General features: G+C 42.4%; 1 protein-coding gene across 2 annotated transcripts in view; it reads right to left on the bottom strand.

Annotated features, from left to right (window-relative positions):
• Window positions 1–19,504, bottom strand: part of UTP20 (UTP20 small subunit processome component) — a 64,900-nt gene that overhangs the window by 4,890 nt on the left and 40,506 nt on the right. The window contains exons 33-57 of one of the 2 annotated variants that reach the window (XM_035128257.2): window positions 18,967–19,110; window positions 18,329–18,379; window positions 18,086–18,238; window positions 16,899–17,054; window positions 15,351–15,491; window positions 14,720–14,857; window positions 13,480–13,619; window positions 12,809–12,888; window positions 11,815–12,122; window positions 10,856–10,995; window positions 10,495–10,651; window positions 10,010–10,111; window positions 9,296–9,463; window positions 8,852–9,018; window positions 8,284–8,425; window positions 7,157–7,273; window positions 6,329–6,499; window positions 4,977–5,105; window positions 4,629–4,739; window positions 4,370–4,449; window positions 3,593–3,662; window positions 2,257–2,439; window positions 1,792–1,923; window positions 979–1,111; window positions 53–249 (exon numbers count right to left, since the gene is read on the bottom strand). In XM_035128257.2, the coding sequence (XP_034984148.1) occupies window positions 53–249; window positions 979–1,111; window positions 1,792–1,923; window positions 2,257–2,439; window positions 3,593–3,662; window positions 4,370–4,449; window positions 4,629–4,739; window positions 4,977–5,105; window positions 6,329–6,499; window positions 7,157–7,273; window positions 8,284–8,425; window positions 8,852–9,018; window positions 9,296–9,463; window positions 10,010–10,111; window positions 10,495–10,651; window positions 10,856–10,995; window positions 11,815–12,122; window positions 12,809–12,888; window positions 13,480–13,619; window positions 14,720–14,857; window positions 15,351–15,491; window positions 16,899–17,054; window positions 18,086–18,238; window positions 18,329–18,379; window positions 18,967–19,110 (3,510 nt within the window). The remainder of the gene's footprint in view (window positions 1–52; window positions 250–978; window positions 1,112–1,791; window positions 1,924–2,256; window positions 2,440–3,592; window positions 3,663–4,369; window positions 4,450–4,628; window positions 4,740–4,976; window positions 5,106–6,328; window positions 6,500–7,156; window positions 7,274–8,283; window positions 8,426–8,851; window positions 9,019–9,295; window positions 9,464–10,009; window positions 10,112–10,494; window positions 10,652–10,855; window positions 10,996–11,814; window positions 12,123–12,808; window positions 12,889–13,479; window positions 13,620–14,719; window positions 14,858–15,350; window positions 15,492–16,898; window positions 17,055–18,085; window positions 18,239–18,328; window positions 18,380–18,966; window positions 19,111–19,504) is intronic. The other variant, XM_035128259.2, reaches the window with a different exon arrangement.

Below are 19,504 nucleotides of genomic sequence, written 5' to 3'. Positions count from 1 at the left end.
AATTGAAATGTGTATCAATGCAAGAAAGGCAATTTAGGAGGGTAATGTTAACCTTTTTGTCTAGTTCTTCTGTTAAGAAGGTAGTTGCCGGTGGCTCTGTAGTACTTTCTTGACTCTTTTCAAGCTTTCTTTTACTCCATTTGTTAACAAGTTCCTCTGGCTTGTGAGCAGCAAACAGCAAACCAAAAATCTGAGAAGACGTCAACCACACCCAACTGTGAGGGTACCATAAATGAGACTGCACATGACCTTCAGAAATAGAGAGAAATAGGCTTAAACTGTACCTATTCATTCTCAGAGTACTATTATTTATTCATTCATATTCATTCATTTCTTGGTTCAATCAATCAATCAATCAATCAATCAATCAATCAATGTGTATATTGCCTTTCATTCCAATATCTCAGGGCAGTTCAAAATACAAAAAACCCACAAACCAATAACCCTCCCCTCCCACAAACACACTTCAAAGGCCTGGTTGAAGAGGAATGTTTTTGCCTAGCACCTAGAGATGTCTAAAGAAGGTGTCAGGTGAGCCTCCCGGGGGAAAGCGTTCCACAAATGAGGAGCCACTGCAGAAAAGGCCCATTCTTGTGTTGGTCTGTTCATATGCTGTTCTGAGCTGTTTAAGGATTTATAGGTCAAAATCCATACTCTGAATTGAGCCCGGAAACTAATTGGCAGCCCGAGCAGTCGGGCCAGGATCAGTGTGATATACTCAAACCGTTTTGCCCCAGTGAGCAACCTGGCTGTCAAATTCTGCACCAGCTGATGTTTCTGAACTGTCTTCAGAGGCAGCCCTACATATAATGCACTGCATAAATCTAACCTAGAGGTTAGACAACAGAAGTTAGGAATACAAACTAAAAAGCCATTGTACACAACTCATTTTCCTTCATGTGAGTAGCGCCCCAGGCATTACAGATCCATCAAGTGCCAAAGGTTTCAAGAGCAATGCAATATGACAGAACTACTAACCCCAAATGTTGCTCAGAATCTCATTGTGTCTGTTTAGTTCAATAATATTGCATTCCTTGATTAGTTTGTTGATCAAAGTTAGGAAGCTGAACAGCAGTATGTCGGCAGCCTTTTCTTCAGTCTCTTCTGCAACCTTCAAAAAGGGACAGTGAAAGAATGCCACCCTGAAAAGCCATCAGCGTATGAACAGTGAAGAGGTTTCAATTTAAATAATTGTGGCTAAATATAAAATGCAACCAAACAACACTTGCTCTTTTTGACTTTGCAAACAGTCAACTGCCTAATTTTACAGCACTGAAATAGATGGTGGTATTCAACTATGTTTTACTAAGAGCAAACCTACTGAAATTAATGAGCAGTACTAAGTTAGGTCCATTAATTTCAATGGGTCTGCTCTGAGTTGGAACTGTTTTTATTTTTTATTTGTGTAGCTGAAGCTACTACAAAACAAATCTTGAATACCACTTAGTGGTGGAATAGTCAAAATAAAATGAATTTGTAAAATACTGCAAAGACACCTTGTTATTCAAGTATTAATCCCTCTCCCCCCCCCCCCCGTTTTAAAATGTTGAAACATTTATTGGTATATAAATCTTGTTATGAAAAGCAGGATATGAAAATGTATAGGTTTTCCCACATATAATGGTTTTAGTTATAAAAATAATTTGAAATAATCTTATAAATTTATTTCACTGCACCACTGAGTAGGTGGGGAAAGGATAGAGAGACCATCGACATACTTATGGGTCTGAAGTTCGACTTTCACTCTACAAACTGGCAGCCTACCAGGAACAGCCCCAATTAATGACTTACGTCTTCAAAATTTGAAGGATGTATTTCTTTCTCGATAATTGGGAGAATGGCCCCAAGCCTTTTTTCAAATTCGATTCCTTCAGCTTCAACAAATGTTCCACAGGCATGAGCAGCTAGCCTCTTGTGCACACGCTGTCAGGAAGGAGCAACATCATATTAGTGGAGATATTTGTGGATGGAAGTAAGTAAGTAAGTAAGTTAGGATCTCTGCGGAAGAGATGTCTCAAGATAGTGGGCACAACTGCCTTCTCAACCACACAGCCAGCCATAATTCTTGAACCCCACAATAAATTGGCCCAGCTATGAAGGCCCTATAAATAACAGTGCTATTCTTCCGCCAGCAAAGGAAGGTTAACGGAACACAATCTCTCCTCCAAAGGATTCACCTCTTGACCTTCTCGTTTTCATTCATCTAGCAAAAACGTCCGTACAGGACAGCAGTCAAACTACTGCTGTAAGCAGTACCTTGTCACTCTTGAACCACGAGGTGAGCAGGGAAAACATCAGGTCTCGGTTTTTAGGGTTAATCTTACTGAGGAGACCTTTGACTGCCAGAGCTGACATCTTTTTGCACTTTGCCGAATCGTCGTTTACAATCATCATACATAGTGGGACAAAGAAAAGCCCACAAAATTGGTGCAGTAAACCCTGAAGAAAAGAAGAAAGGGGAAGTCAGCAAGCTTGTTTGTTGGCAATCTCTAGACTACATGAAGAATGCTGGTATCCAACCACCACACAACCCTGTAAACCTGTCAAAGCAATCAAACCCGCTTCTGGTTCTGTGCTAGAGGTGTTTCAGCTGCTTGTCTAGACAAGTGTTGAGGGTGGTGTACAATACTGAGCTGAAATGCAGGTTGGGAGAGGGGGAAGGGAGACTGCAAATAATACAGTGGTACCTCGGTTTGCGAACACAATACCTTCCGTGGAGGCATTTGCTCACCGAAGGCATGCTTCTGCACGTGCGCGAGCTGCACAGATCGCATCTGCGCATCCGACGCCATGGAACCCGGATGTAAACACTTCCGGGTCCGCGGCGTTTGTAAACGGAGGTTTCCATAAACGGAGGTTCCACTGTATTCCTATCCAGCCATGAAGCTCACTGGGTGACTCTGGCCTAGTCTGTGGCCAGTCCAGGTGTCCCACAGCTTCTGAAGCCAAGGTATGTACAAGCCTTGGGGCTCATGAGCTCCACCCCCTTGCTGCCCTGTGACTGAAATCTTCCTGGGTTGATTAATCACAGTTTCCTGTTAATTACAAACTCTGAAACTTCAAACCATGGCTTTAGGTCCTGTTTCATTTCCCAAGTTGGACAAATTGGGAAACGGCAGTTACTTGACTCAGAAACACAGTGCAGCAAAGAGGGAAGGGGCAATATGAGGGTTGATCACATGGGTACAAGGCACTTTCCAAGTATATCCATCCAGGCCTGAATCCTCAGCCTAATCTACATCATCATAGGGTTGTTACGATAGTTAAAGTGGAGGAGCAGCATGCGTGCTTCCTCATACTCTTCGTAAGAAGGGCAGTTATAAATGTGACAAAGAAAGAAAAATAAACATGAAATTCAATCCATGCAGCAATGCCAGCATACTCTGAAAAGGCAACACAGCAACACGCTCAGGAAAAAATGTATGTGAACAGCTCCCCATATCCTATACATGTTTTCTCAAAAGTAAATCCTGCCAAATTCAATGGGAATAATTCCTATCCAGCCATAATGCCTTATATGAAATGCCATATTTTAGGGTTCAAGCTGAAATATGGTAAAGATGGGAAGCTTGTGATGCAGGTTATACATTACCTGGGGGAACATTTCAAAGAGGTAAGCAATCATTTCCAAAGCAGATTCTCTCCCTGTCTCATATTCATAACTAGGGCAACAACAGAACAGTATGGTCAGTGTCCTTGCAATAATTTTTGGCACAATCCTACACATGTTTAATCAGAAGTTCCTTTGCATCTAATGGGATTTAGGAGCTGTATTTAAGAAAAGTACACAGCATAGCATATATTTTCATATTACACCTTGCTTTTGCAAACACCTGGCCTTGAAGAATGTTCATGTGTCTTTCTTTAATAGCTGAATGCGAACAGGAAGTTAAATACATATGATGGTCCTCACTGGGATCTGAGATGCTATATGTGACAAACCACTTTTTTCCTCCATACAACTTTTCTTGTGAAAGATCTCCACCTGAGACCCTGGGGAGTCACTGCTGGTCAGAATACACAGCACATAGCTAGGTAAAGTGTCTGGATCTGGTAAAAGGCAGCTTCCTGTGCTCCTAATGTGATTATTCGTTCATATACAAAGAGGGGGGGGGGAAGTCAGCAGGAACATAGAACAAAACTTCATAACCAATGAGGAAACATGTGCAGTGTACAGAGGATATAATTTGCTTCCAATACTCTACTGAGGTTTTATCCTAATGTCTTGGGCCCTGCATGGCTCTATTACTGCGAACACTGTGTTGTCTGCAGAGGGTCCCCATTCTGACCAGAGGGGAAAGCCCAGCCTTGTAGTTGCTCTTTTTTTCCTTTACTGAGAAAATAAAAACAATAATCTCTGTGCACTTACTTGAGCTGGGCAAAGATGTACTCAAGGTTGGTTTTCAGCTTCTTACCAAGTGGATAATCGAGAATATATTTCAGGTAAATCTGGGGTGGTGGGTAGTGGAAGAAAACAAGAAACTGGTTAAACCTCAAAATACTAAATTTGTGTTCTTGCCAGCTATAAAATAATTGATAAAATGGGAGGGGACAAAAAACAGTTGCTATGATGAAAGGACAGGAGCACGCCTGTCGTCCCCCCCCCCCCAGCTTTAATTTCTACAAACCTGTCTGCACTGGATTCGAACTTGCTCATTTTGGCCTGTGATGGCAAACTTTGCAACCTTCTGCATAACACCATCAATTTCGGGAACTACCAGTTTTCTGGATACAATCGCCTTTTTGAAAAGAGAAAAACGTATGACTGAGTCATGACTGTGTTCTGCATTGTGTTAAATACAATTTGAAACTGAAGTTTTTTCATTGTTTTTTATCAGCTTTCTACATATCTGCCCCAAACAATTTTGCCCAAAACAAAACTACCAGCTTTATACACTCGGAAAAAGATTCGAGACTTCCATTTCCATTTCAACAAGTGATTCTTAAAAGACAACTTGTTACAGTGCAAGCGATACCTTTAAGAGGCCAAAGGCAGTGGCCTGTCGTAACGAATCGTAGATATCTTCTTCAGCATATCCAAGCAACACTTGTAGTTGTTTCTCTGTTATGTGACTCTTTGCATTCCTCACAAGCAGAGTTACACACTGTAATTAAAATTTAGCCTTATGAACATGACCATTACAGAATGTTCCACAAGATTCAGAGTCCCCTGAGAGTTTGTAGGGTGCTCTCTACAGGTGTTGTGTGATCATCACCTCCCTAACCATTTGGGCTGCAATCCAAAACATTTACTAGAGAATAAGGTAGAGGTAAAGGGACCCCTGACCATTAGGTCCAGTCGTGACCGACTCTGGGGTTGCGCGCTCATCTCGCATTATTGGCCGAGGGAGCCGGCGTATAGCTTCCAGGTCATGTGGCCAGCATGACAAAGCCGCTTCTGGCAAACCAGAGCAGCACATGGAAACGCCGTTTACCTTCCCGCTGTAGCGGTTCCTATTTATCTACTTGCATTTTGACGTGCTTTCGAACTGCTAGGTTGGCAGGAGCTGGGACCAAGCAACGGGAGCTCACCCCGTCACAGGGATTCGAACCGCCGACCTTCTGATCAGCAAGCCCTAGGCTCAGTGGTTTACCCACAGCGCCACCTGGGTCCCTTATTACTAGAGAATAAGCCCCATTAAAAAACAATGGAACCTCATAGGGCTGTGCTGTAAAATCTGTAGACAAGGCTCTGGGCTCACTGTTCCCCTACTAAGAGGTCAGATTGGTGGGAACCACTTTATGGGGGAGGAAATGTTAGACTTTTAACCATTTCACAACAAACTTTCATTTATTGCAGCAATGTACTTGTTTTACCAACATATGGTTTTACCTGGCATGATGGTATTTGTTATAAAACTACTTTGGGACCTTAGAATTAAGTGATCTGCAAGTTTTGTAAACCTTTGTTTTTACTGAAAATATGGGTGGTGACAAAATGCTACATGGCTGTCTCATTTTGTTACCAAGGATAAGTGTCTGTGCAGTGCGATTTTGAAATCTCAGAATCCGCAGAGCAGTTGAACTTCTACACAATGTGTGGGTCAGACCATTACAGAGAATGGATCGTCTCCACCTACTTCCCCTTGGGTATCCTAATTTGGTAGCTGTGCAGTTCCCAGCTTCTGAGGATCACTGCATAAATAAGGTTTTTTAAAAAGTTCTGTGAACACAATTTTTCAAAACAATTTGCAGATATGATAGGGTGTCTGAAGTCCCTTTTCTATCACACCAATCATCCATGTCACACAGACAAAGGAGTCTGGGGGGGAGGGGGGCAAGCACCCTGCAAGATCAACACTGAGCTGTTCTACCAGTTATAACTTACTTTGAAACAATTGACAACCAAATGAAAATTCTGGCCTTTAGCAGCTCCTGGCTTGGCAAAGTCTTTCAGCAGAACGAAAAGCCGCTCGATTAGCTGCTCTATATTCTTGTCTACTGCAGGCAACGGGAACTTTAAGACCCACAGAAGGGACTGGAGAGCGCCAGTGATAACCTGCAAAGAAAACAAATGAATTAATTTTTTAAAAGCTAGGTGCGTCCTTGGAAATGTTTTGTACCAGCTACAAATCCCTTAAACTGGAATTCTTGAGCTTTTTGATCACGTGAGGGATGCCACATTTCCCAAAGCCCTCCACAAAATCCACACTTTGAACCCTCTGATGTTTAATGCCACAATTTTAACACAGAGAAGTAAAATACACACCGGTTATAGAGCAAATCTAGCAATGAAATGCTATAAAAAGAGGTGCAAAAGCGCAAGACTGCCTTGAAGTCATGCTAGAGTGGCAATTCGCATTGATGTGGACAGTCTTTCAAGAGCCAGGAACAAGTGTCAATGTCAAGGTCAACTCCTTCACCCACCTCCTATTATGCATCTGCTTTGGTGCAAAGACTTGTTTGAATTAAACCAGAGTTCCCTATTACACCTGCACTGCGGAAACATGGTTTGATGTCAGCTAAGAAACCAGGAAAATAAGTCTCAATGATCTTGACTGGATTCTGAGTAATCAGTATGTGAAAGTTAGAATTTCCCCCAATTCCTTTATTGATCTTAGTGAAAGAATGAATGAAGAATTTTGGCCCAGGCTGAACTTTGCCATCTGCCAGCATTGAAGAGGTTAGAGCTATTGCACTGAGTTCAGAATCCTACCTTAACATCTGTGGACTGAAGGCAGTCGACAAGCAGCTGAACGAAAGGATCCAACATTTCTAAAGTATGATCATCTGAGGAATTTATTTTGGACCTCTTCAGACTCATGTGCAGTAGCTGTAATAGAAAATAAGTGCTTGGAATTAAGTGCATAAATTAAAAAGGGTAATAGATCTGAAAAACCAAATTGTTTAAAAGAAGATCAATAATAATAATATTTATACCCCACCCATCCGACTGGGTTTTCCCAGCCACTCTGGGCAGCTTACAGCATATATCAAGGGCAACCTCAGATTATTAGCAGCCAAAGGCTTCAGAAGATAACTAACATGCTATGCAATTTCAGTGATATCTTAGAAATACAGCTTTTAAATTAAGACCTGAGAAACACATGAAGGATCAGAGGCACAGGGTAAATGGATGGAGAAAAAGATTCTCACCACCCCTCAATGTCAACTCTATGCTCCTCATTCATGCCTCTCTACCTAACTAAGAAAATCTCCCTACAGTCCCAATGGGAAAAGTGCGCTATAAAGCAGTAAATCTCCATAACCACATTTTTCTACAACGTGAAATAAGCCAGTGCATTCATCCTCACTCCTCTCCCCAACCTTCCTCTGTGCTCTGTGTTCCTCTCACTTCCTGTTTAACAGCAAACACCTGCACTGGCAAACTACAGTTTTTGCAAGCTATAGTTTACCCAGTTTCGATATAATGGTGAAGTGTGGTTTGTCACTAAACTGATAATAAAGAATGAAGTTAGAACATGCAAGGGTTGGAAGAAACATGTGAGGACAACAAAAATGGTCCTAATCCTCCCAACCATAGCTTGGACAAAAAGGAACATTATGTCTGAACTGACCCACTGCCTCAAACTTTTCACAAGCTGGAGATGAGGGGAAGATGAGCATTCCTGCCATCCCTTATGAAGTGATGCTGGGCATGGCTAGAGTGGTCAGAGGAGTATATTCTATACTCCCCACCCCAATCAGATGAAGGAAACAAGAAGTATTAAATTGACTAGAGCACAGCTATGTCCCCCCCCCCAAAAAAAATATTCCTGCACTGAAGCATAAAGAAATATGTTTTGATTTCATTTTTAAGCACACAGGGCATCTCTTACATACCCGTAGCCCTGATTCAACCAGAATGTGCATGTTTGTCTTGCTGCTCACAGGTGCCTTCTGCCCTCCTCGAACTGGAGCTGGTGGAAGCAAGAGGCAACTCTTTGGTTGCAAACGAGGATCTGGAGGAGCAGGAGCTTTGGTTCTGAAAACAAAACAAACTTTTCAGCTAGAATTAAGGCCTTAATTCATCTGGGCCAAGGACAGACATCACACTGAGCAAAGAGGAGAATCTTAGAATTGTAGCGTTGCAAGAGACCCCCCAAGGGTCATCTATAGTCCAACCTCCTGCAAAGAATCTCCTTTCTTGTAACGTGGATCTGCTGGTTCAAAACTACATTGAATTGAAACTTCATGAGTGACTGAAAATCAAGGCATGCCTGGGACTTTAATGACACTACTTCACAACATATGGCTTGCAAGTAGCAGTCTTTGTGACAGAGGAGCAATCCTGAAAACTGGGCCCAACTTACTTCTGTGAGTAAACACATTTTCAGAAGTGGCCAATTGGACCATCCTAGCAAGCAGAAGAAAAGACAACTGGATTTGAATTAACTTTCTACAAACTCACTTTGCTTTCTCTGTTAACAGTGGTAGATTTTCACTAATCAGTCCATGGCTGAGTAGAAGGATGGTTTCTGCACTCATTGCTGTGTTCATTATCAATCCAGACACGATGCGGCGTAAAGTTTCATGTACCTTCCGAGACATCTTTAGGCTTGTAGTATTCTCTAAAATCTGCAAGTAGACAATAGAAAAGCCACCTTAAAACGGAAACCCTGGTGTTACAGATCCTTCTTAGACCATATGCTGTTGATTTCGGAAAGACACATCATTATGTTTGCAAAGTCTATTTACCATGCTAAAATAACACATCTGTTTCTATATCGGTAGCATGATCCCATAGAAATGCTTCATTGTGTCAACAGTCTGTCCTCCCGTTATTCTTCCATATTTTACTAGTTGATCATGCCACTGCCAAATTACTCTTTCGGAGAGAGAAAATGTATCTTACCTCTTTCAATGGAAGAATGAGCTTAGTCACTTGGTCTTTCCCTATGTACTTGCCAAGGATTTCATAAGAATCGTAGCTCTTGCTTCTGCGAGCTTCCATGACTTTGGAAACTATGCCTTTCACCTCTTTCTCCTCTGCAACTTCCCCAAACAATTCGTGGTTGAATATCTTTTCAGAAGATACGGAGGAAAGTGTTAAAAGTAAGTAGCTGTAGAGCAGCAGTTATAATTTTGCATCCACCTTTTCAGACATGAACAACGAAAGGTCCAGAAAGTTCCTCTTTAGGGGCGAGGGATGAGCTCAGTTTCTACATCATCTGCTTTGCACCCAGAAGTTCTCAGGTCCAACCCCCAGCATTGACAGATAGGGCTAGGAGAGTTCCCTGGTCGATACCTTGGGGAGCTGCTGCCAGTCAGTGCAGACAATACTGAGCTGACGGACCCATGATCTGACTAGGCATAAGAGTGTTCCCTTTAAGAAACAAAAGATCTGATAAAATGTGCAACTAGTCAAGAAGGAAGAGGACCTAGTATTACTTGGGCTCCTTCATGAAGGCAACGGTTTGGTATCGCCCAACCAACCACCACCCTCTCTCCATCCGAGTATTACAGGAACTGGAGCTGTAAGTTCCCAATTGGAGTAACATCTCTGAAATGAGCTCCTTTTGTACTTGGCATTTTCCGCACGCAGCAACGTCCCTTTCAAAGAACTTACTTCGGTCATAAGTTCTACGCAGGGATCTAAGTCTCCAACTTTAAGTCGATTGCTGGCAAGGCTCTTCAGCAAGAGGTGGACTGTGAAAGTCAACACATGGACCTACATGAGCAAAAGAAATCAAGTGACTCTGTGTTTGTCAATTAAAAGGATAATTAATAAAAGAGTGACACAGATACACAACTGGAATGGTATTTAGAAGGTGGCTATAGTGCTTTCAGCAGTCCCCACCCGCTACTGTTACCTAATAAATTAATCTTCGATACAATCCAGCATTTTTTCCAGCTGCCTGAGCTTGGACCCAACTTCTCAACTGATTCTGCTTTCTGCTTCCCCGGCATTGCTGTCAATTAGGCAGGAGAGCCCACTGCAGATTGTGAGTTTAGGGAGCAGGGCTAAGGAGCTATAATGTCCACTGCCCATATCTAACAGGGAGGATATCTATCCAACAGGAAGGTAGAAGAAAAAGAAAGCCAGCACTATACCTGGTAACCATGGACGAGGGTGGACTGCATCTCTTTTAAAACATATTGCAGATACTGTGCCCCCAAAGCCTCCATTATTTTCATCAGGGTGTTGCGTGCAATGTCCCGTATTTCCTGTGCTCTGTTCCTCAGAAGGGAGCAGACTTTCAGGAGGATGCTGGAGCCAACAAAGCAGCAAAACAGAAGAGAACCAAACACAAGCTGAAATGACCACTCCAACAGGTTTGTACAGTACTTATGTATGTATGTATGTATTCCACCCCCACCCACCCCCCATATGCACTATCTAGATGTCTATATATATCCCTAGGTGATTTTCACCATACGGAACTTAATATTCACTAGAAAAGATGGTACATACCTTGGCAAATTCTCTTCCATGACATCTTGGGGAAGAGTCTGCATCAGCTTGACCATTGCAAAAGCAAGTGGCACCCGAACAACCTCTTCATCATTCACAACCTTAGATTTCACAAGCTTGTGCTCTTCATCTCTTTTGACCTGCAGGGCACAGAAACACATCATCTCCAAAGCTACTCAATAGCATTTCCAACTGCTGGCTGTTAAGACAGTGATCTTACGTCTGCACCCAGAGAGAATACAACACTGGAGCCGACACTCTGTCTCACCTATCTCACAAGGTTGTTATGAGGAGAAAGTGAGGTTCATTTGGTATACTTTAAGGGGTATTCAGAGGGACCCAGGTGGCGCTGTGGTTAAACCACTGAGCCTAGGGCTTGCTGATCAGAAGGTCGGCGGTTCGAATCCCTGTGACGGGGTGAGCTCCCGTTGCTTGGTCCCAGCTCCTGCCAACCTAGCAGTTCGAAAGCACATCAAAATGCAAGTAGATGAATAGGAACCGCTACAGCGGGAAGGTAAACGGCGTTTCCATGTGTTGCTCTGGTTTGCCAGAATCGGCTTTGTCATGCTGGCCACATGACCTGGAAGCTATACGCTGGCTCCCTCGGCCAATAATGCGAGATGAGCACGCAACCCCAGAGTCGGTCACGACTGGACCTATTGGTCAGGGGTCCCTTTACCTTTTAAGGGGTATTCAGAGCATCTCTTTGGTACCAAGGACCACAATTGGCATAAATGGGAGCTTTTCTTTTAATGCAAAATAGGAGGTGGAGGGGACAAAATGTTAATGGTGCCCCCCGCCCTGGTCCTACTCCGGACTGGTCCCCCACGTGGGGACCATTCACACAATTTAAAATCCACTTGCTTTTTTGGTGAATGACAATTCATCTAGTTTAGCTCCCAGAATCAAGATGTACCAAACACTATTTAAAAACAAACCCTGAAGACTCAGAAATGCACCTTTGCAATGAGACATCTGTGCAATTTGGGCAAGATGTTTCCATGTACTGTTTCTTGAATATGATTTATCAAGCATTTCAACTCTTCCTTATCCCTAGGCAGGAAGGAAATTGGTTTCAGAGCAATCTGGGTTTTTTTGTCTTCTTCATTAGTGGTTGGAGCAGGCAAAGATGAAACAGGCTCTGTTTGTTCACTGGCATCTTTAGAAAGGTCCTTGGTGGTTTCTTGGTCTTCTTCTCCATCGCTAAGTTCCACTTCCATTGTTTCATTCTCCACTTCCATTTCAGTGTCCATGGCTTCTGCATCTGCTAGGCATAATAGAGAGGCAACAAAGTGTTGTAATCTAGAGCGCTACTGTTTAGGATTTTAGCAGGCCACGGCCTTCTTCCAGGATTCCCCATTCCATCCCCACTCTCCCCAACTGTTAGCCAGAATTCTGTGCCTAATGAATATGATTCACACTCAGAGAAGGATTCCTTATTAGTACAGAGCAGAGATGGAAAATAAGCAGGCCTGGCCCTGCTTTATTTATAACTCCACACAGGTTTAGGACTGGGGCATTATGTAGGTATTCTGAACTAGAAACCCAATAATTGTCCTGTGTTTTGCATTCAAAGAGGTCATGCAAGTTTATTTATTATTTTATCAGAACAGAAGAACAGCCTGCTGAATCAGGCCAGTGGCCCATCTGGTCCAGCAGCCTGTTCTCACAGTGGCCAACCAGATGCCTATAAGAAGTGTGCAAGCAGGACGTTGAGCACAGCAGCACTCTTTCTTCTCCAGCAACTGGCCTTCAGAAGCATTACGGCCTCCAGAGCTGGCAGTAGAACATAGCCATCTAGGTGAGCAGCGATCAGGGTTACAATGCATTAGATGCTAAAGAGGGCGCAGCGTTAACACGTTGTTGTGAAAAGTCACAGCACTATAGGCCTACCAACATTTATCATGAGAAACATGACCTTACAGGACCTGGATGCAGGAATCAGAACCTTACCTTCCTTTTGAATCATCTCAAGCTGCTTTTCAAGAGTTTCGTTGTCAAAATGAAAAGCCTCCAGCACCATAACTAGCACACTGTCAAACAGATTAAAGGGTGGGGAGAGAAATAAAAGGTGCTAAAATCCAAAAAATGCACAACTTTTCTATTTGTAAAAGGACTGGACTAAAAGAACTGCTCAAATGAATACTTATGGGGGCACTGGGCTTGAGTTTCTTGAACAGGTGCTCCCTAGGCTGCATGGCAAATCTTTAAAACAGAGGGTGCACTCTGCTTTTTGAGTGTACCCTCTGTTTTAAAGATTTGCCAATATAGCACTGGGGGAGGAGTGGAATCTAGTGTTCAAAGAACGCAAGCAAAAATCACTTTGGACAAGAGCTTACCTAAAGTAGTTCTTTGATATCTGGCCAAAGTGAATTAAAAGTGCTTGGAACATAAAGCTCTCTTTTCACGCAGACAGAGGCTCAATGCTGCCATTAACACAGTCATCAGCTCTGTTAAAACGGCAGCTCTAAAAAAGTCCACAGACTTTCCTTATTGATGCTATCAGTAGGAGTGACTGGCATTGCAAACCCCTGCAAGGTTGCTCAGAAGCAAGTCCCACTAGGCTGTTCAGTAAGTGCACACAGGATTACAGGATAAACCTTAAAAACCGACATTTACAGTACCTGACGCCCAGTTTTTGATTGATCTGTCCAGTCTGCAGGACGTGTATGAAATGTTTCAAGTGATAGAGGTACGCTGACCAGGAAAGATGTCTGCAAACAGCTCCTACCATTTCAACCGAAGCAGTTACCATATTTTCATACTGAGGAACAGAAAACAACCCTTAGGGTCTTCCCACTTTCAAGCAGCGCAAAAGCCTTGCCTAGATGTAACAAAGCCCATGCAGGTTAGAAGAAACTTCCTTCCACATCCCCAACACTCCCTTAAAATCATGGTGAAAGTTGCATTGTTGAACCAAGAAGAAAACCTATCCCAACACTTTCACATCAAAATAACCCAAAGAAGCAACATGCTTTGCAATATTCACAGACCTATCAGAAGCTTTCCCCCTCATTATTAAATTCAGAAGTTGTGTGATGTGTGGTGTAGTAGAGCAGAGATAGCTGTTGTGGTGTCCTTCAAGTGTTGAGACTACAACTCCCATCAGCCCTAGCCAGCATGACCCATGGTCAGGTTGATGGAATTTGTAGTGCAGCAACATCTTGAGGGCACCACATTATCTGTCCCTGCTAGCCTTTGACGAAAAGTAGGGAGCTTTTGGTTCAGGTCCTCCCTCAGCCATAAAGCTCACCAGGTGCCCTTGAGGAAGTCACATTCTTTTCAGCCTAAGCTACTTCACAGGGTTGCAGTATGAATGTAAGTCTTCCAAATGAAGAGAAGGGGTACAGAGAAATATGTAGCTCTCCCTCACTGAACTATTTGGAGGAACAACAGGATATGTATGTATAAATAAATAAATACATGTACATGTATTATGAAGTTATCAGACAAAGAAGAACTCTGCAAAGTTTAGTTCCCAGAAATTGCTATGCGCTGTTCCTTCTTTAAAAGGGCAGCTCGAAATAAGAGCCTTAACAAACATTTCAAAAAGTACCATGCAGGGGAGGTACTTTGTTTCAAAAAATCTCAACTCAAATCCCAACACTCTTTATTTTCTCCTCATGAAAAGGGAAACCATCCTCTTGCACAGGCATCCCCAAACTTCGGCCCTCCAGATGCTTTGGACTACAATTCCCATCATCCCTGACCACTGGTCCTGTTAGCTAGGGATCATGGGAGTTGTAGGCCAAAACATCTGGAGGGCCGCAGATTGGGGATGCCTGCTCTCTTGCACTTACAGAAATATGCCACTAAGGGCTATGAAATAAAAGTAGTTCCCACCATTGCATGCTAAAAGTTTACCTTAAGCATTTTCTCATCAAAAATAGTAGTAGTTGCATAAGGCATAATGTAATTCTGAAGAGATTTGGAACACAGTGTGATTTTGCTTTCAGCTAGTTGCTTAGCCAATTTCTTCAAGGAACGTGCCCTTCTGTGGATCTAAGAGAGATACAAAAGTTAACCAAGCCTGTTTTCACTGAGTGAGGGCCCATATTTAATTCTGTAGACCTAGGAGGTTTAGGTGTCTTTATCTATTAAAAGTTTCACCAGCTCTTAACAGCCAGGAGGGGGAGAAACCGACACCTTTTTGGATGAGCATCTTACTACAACACACTTCTGTCTATTTCTCAAACTGAGACACTGAATAAGAGAAAATACATTCTGATTAAATACACACCATTCTAGCTGCTACCTTTTAAATGTGACATTAACAGCAAAGCTTTAGCATGTGCTAAAATAGTGTAAATGACATTATAGCCATTAAATCAAAACACACACGCAGAGAGCTATTATTCTCACCACGATCAATGATTTGCTACTGAAAAACGAGGCAGCACGTGCAAAGATTTACATTCACAGAAGATGAAGTATCTACCATCTTTCCCCTATCATACAACTACTGTCCAGTGGCAGGAACAGGATTGCATTATACCTGAATATGCTTCATATTTTCAAAGAAGTCCATCTCTGGATCATGGACGTCAGTCAGCTGCACCAAGTCCTGAAACTCCGAGTGGTTTGAAAATGCTCGAATCAAGCTGGAGAGCAATGATGTGTAATCCTGCTGAATACTCTGAAAGCAGCAAGTAACAAAATACCAAGGGAAATGTAAAAATGTGTGGCTTGGTGTTTTTTAATGCAGCATTTTGGTGATTTCTTTTTTTAGAAATACACTGAGCAATAACCATCGTGCCAGTACACACACAAACACACGCAAAAACCAGAATGATGCTTTTGAAGCTTTCTCCCTTTGGGACCGACATCCACACATATTAAGCATTCCTACATAGATTTTTGTTTAGATCAGGGGCTCTACATATTTACATTGGTACCTGAACTACTCCTGCTGTTATTTGAATGAACATGTCAGGGAAGTGTGGTGGTAGCACGTGGCAAGACATCTCACGTGGCCCCACATCCCCTCCACACCATTGTATGAACCCCTCCCCTAGAATTTAGCTTATTTGCCATATTTTGGACTCATCAACATGTTGGGCTGGAGTAAACATGCTGAGCAAGGAAGGTAGGTAGGTAGCTAAGGTAATAGGAACAATACAGAAGCATTTTGTTTATGCTTTTAAAAAAGTATTTGCATCTTATCATTGCTTTGTTCAATGAGAAGCCTGCCCACGGCCCTGTCTCATTTCAAAATACTAGAATAGGGCATCACTTGTACAATTCTCTTTCACAGTAACTGTAACGGTGTGGTTGCGGCTACTCCCGAGTAAGGATGCCCAACTCCGTACTTGTCTTTAAAGGTTTTATTGTGCATAATGTTTACAGTGCAGAGGTAGCAGAAAACATGACCTCCTAGTCACTCGCAGAATCCGGGAGTGGACGTTTCCTGTTGCGTGGCCAGCTTAAGAGCTTAGGCACCCCGAAATGCCTCCTCCCGGCCTTATGTTTAGAGGCGCGCCTTAATTTGGGCGCTGGAAGGGGCTGCCTGCTTCCCTCCACCTCTTGGTCAAGGCGGCGCAAGGGCTCTCCTACATCGCTATGCCTCGACTCCTCCATCTCGCTAATTTCCTCATTCCCCCCACCTGACCCACTGCTGCTGCTCTGACTGGGCAAAGTGCTGGTCAGCAGGATGGGGGGGGGTAGCCTCCCTGTAGGAAGGTCCCCTGACAGTAACGTTTCCTCCTGAAATGTAACAGCAGTCAGAGAACAGTCAGCTTGATGATTATCAGCTTGTGTGATGCAGAAGTGGGCTTTTCCACCAACAGAACGCACTCTCTGCTGAAATATGAGAGGCACCCCAACATGTGTTGAAGATGCACCTGTCCACACAGGCATTCCCTTGATCTCTCGACCAGAGTTTCTTGTTTTAACTGTTGCATTTTAATGGGGTCGTTTCAAGGGAAATGGAATTATGGAACACTTCCATCGTGTTATATAACTGGGTTTTATATTCTACAACTCACCAAGAAGCCTATTTTGGCATTAAACAGTATATCATTAAAAATAATAACCAGCTTTTTACCTCAGTCTTGCTCTTCAGCCCTTTTCTCAAAGCTTCGAGAAGAGTGTGCTGAATGATTTCCTTGTATTCCTCCTCTGCGTGACTGATTTCAGCAAACAGGTTGATAATAGCATTCAGGCAGAGGATGGCACTGTCACTTAGAGACATCTCTCCTAACTGAAGAAAGAAAAAGATTGTGGCAGCTGAGATTACAAGAGAAGACCCTGAAACCGTAGATTAAAAAATACTCAGAAATATGCATGAATATAATCATCGATAAAACATAAATCAGCTCCTCAGACAACAACTCAGAGCAGTTGTAATGGGAGCAATAGACCTGGAAGCTTTAAACATCTGAAAGCCATAAGGCAAAAAGTACCATAAAAATGTTACGAAGCTCACTATGAATCAATCACATAGTCATATTTTCCTGTGAAGTAAAAAAATCTCTCTTTTTTGTTATTTTAGCGCCGGCAACGATAACCCACATGCTTATTATCTTTTAAAACACAGCCAAAGTCCACACAAACAGGGATTTCCTATGCCGTGCCCTAATACTGCCAAAAATGTATTTTCCTAGGCACCTGGGAACCCTCAGAAAAAGCCAGATTTGTGGCACTGGGGGGGGGGGGAGATACTCGGAGGGTGGGGAGAATTGGTGAGCATCAGGCAGAGGCAATGGAACAAGCAGAGCTTCTGAAAGCTGCCACCATCTTAGATGTAGGATTACTTGTGGTTCTTCCTTAACTGTCTTGTCTCTCTTGAGGGAAGCTTTTAATGTTTAATCAATTATTGTATTTTAATATTTCTGTTGGAAGCCACCCAGAGTGGCTGGGGAAACCCAGCCAGATGGGTGGGGTATAAATAATAAATTATTATTATCATCATCATCATCATCATCATCATTATGCTGCTGCAGGTATTTTACTCACATAGCATCCAAAAGGTAATTATAATGCTCACCTAAAATACGCTTATGGCTGTTTTGCAAACATGCATAACTTCCTTGGAGGTTCCTTTTGGGTTCAAAAGGCAAATTCCATTTTTATTTTTTTACTAAATAATAAAGCAGGAATTTCTAATGTCATTGATGGTGTAAGGGGAAAGATATGCAGATAAATGTATTTTTCAGTTCCCCAAAAGAGAGAATACATTTCCAGGAGTTCTACCATAAAGGACAGATATTTTCCACATGGGCATGGGCTCACCTGTATGGTATAGAAACAGTTATGCATTACTGGAATAAGGTAGTCGACATCCACTGTTTTCATTGCCTTGATATGAGAAGTGATGTCTTGAAATGCTGACAAGCGGATATCGAAATTGATATCATCAAGATGACGTGGATCAAAAGCATTCAGCTACAAAGGGCAAGATGTTTAATAAAGATATAGAAATCAAAATGATGACAGAAAATTTCTTAGAAGTAAATCAGGTGAAACATTACATACCTTAACTGTATCTGTAATGTATTTTAGATTACTGTCCAAATCTGATAAAGTCTATAAAAAATGGGGAAAAAAATAATTAAAAGAAAAATTTAACAAACCTAGAATTATTTCACACACGTATCATCTACTGTCACATTAATAGCGCATTTCTCTGAACCTGCTCCAGTTCTGCATTTTACTTTTTAAAAAATAGGAGAACAACCAGAAGTGGCCACAGTATTCAAAATTCAGGTGCCCCATTCTTTCGTTCCAGCGTTACCACACTTTGTACTTATTTGACCAGAATCTAACCAGCTCTTATCCACTCATAACATTTTGAGTTTTAGAACTCATCACCATCCACTACATTTCCCACAGTTCCTGGAGGCTCAGGAGGCCATTTTGAAAGTCCATTGCCCAACCACTAAGAAAAAAGGAAGCAGTCAAGGAAAAGGGATTGGATAGCCTCTCAAGGGACTACAGAGGGATTTGAGACTGGGAAGACCTCAATGGTCCCAATGACATCCTCAAGAGCATGGCAGGGTCATAGCATGAAGTGGACACTCAGAGAAATAATTATGCATCAAGTTCACATCACAACTAAAATAGTGTTGAGCAACTGCTAACAAAAATGCTATAAATGTGCTACTATTCAGTACCTCAAAAACCATGCAGAGCGTCTGACGAGACAATTTGTTCTGAACAACAGAAAACAATTTTGCCAGTGGTTTGAGGAAACTTGGTGGATTCAAACAATGCTTCAGTAGATTTTGTACCGTTTCCAGGATGTCAATCTCAGTATCCTGGGGAAAAACCAGATAAATCAAGACAGAATTCCTCACTTACACTGAAAAATAACATAATGCAATCCAGTTCAGAGTTGTCAAGAGAGATTTAGTTTATCAGGAAACAACTTACATATTTCCACTGTGCAAAATATTTGAAAAAAAAGAACCCTGCTCTGTATATAAACTACAGCATAGCACAATATCAATAAGCCTGAACAAGACTCGGCAAGCCTTGTCCTTGCATGCTCCCCTCCCCTCTCTTCCTGCCCCACAGGCAGGAGGAGCAGATCAGAAGTTCATTTTGCTGCTGTTGCTTAATCAATGCATGCACCATGACCATGACTGCAACTTGGCTTGTTTCAATCAAACCACAGCTAATGTTAACTTGTTTGTTGGTTTAGATGAAAAA

Source organism: Zootoca vivipara, chromosome 10, assembly GCF_963506605.1.
Source record: "Zootoca vivipara chromosome 10, rZooViv1.1, whole genome shotgun sequence".
NCBI lineage: Eukaryota > Metazoa > Chordata > Lepidosauria > Squamata > Lacertidae > Zootoca > Zootoca vivipara.
Note: the sequence above shows the minus strand (reverse complement) of the source record. Positions and strands in the feature narration are given on the sequence as shown.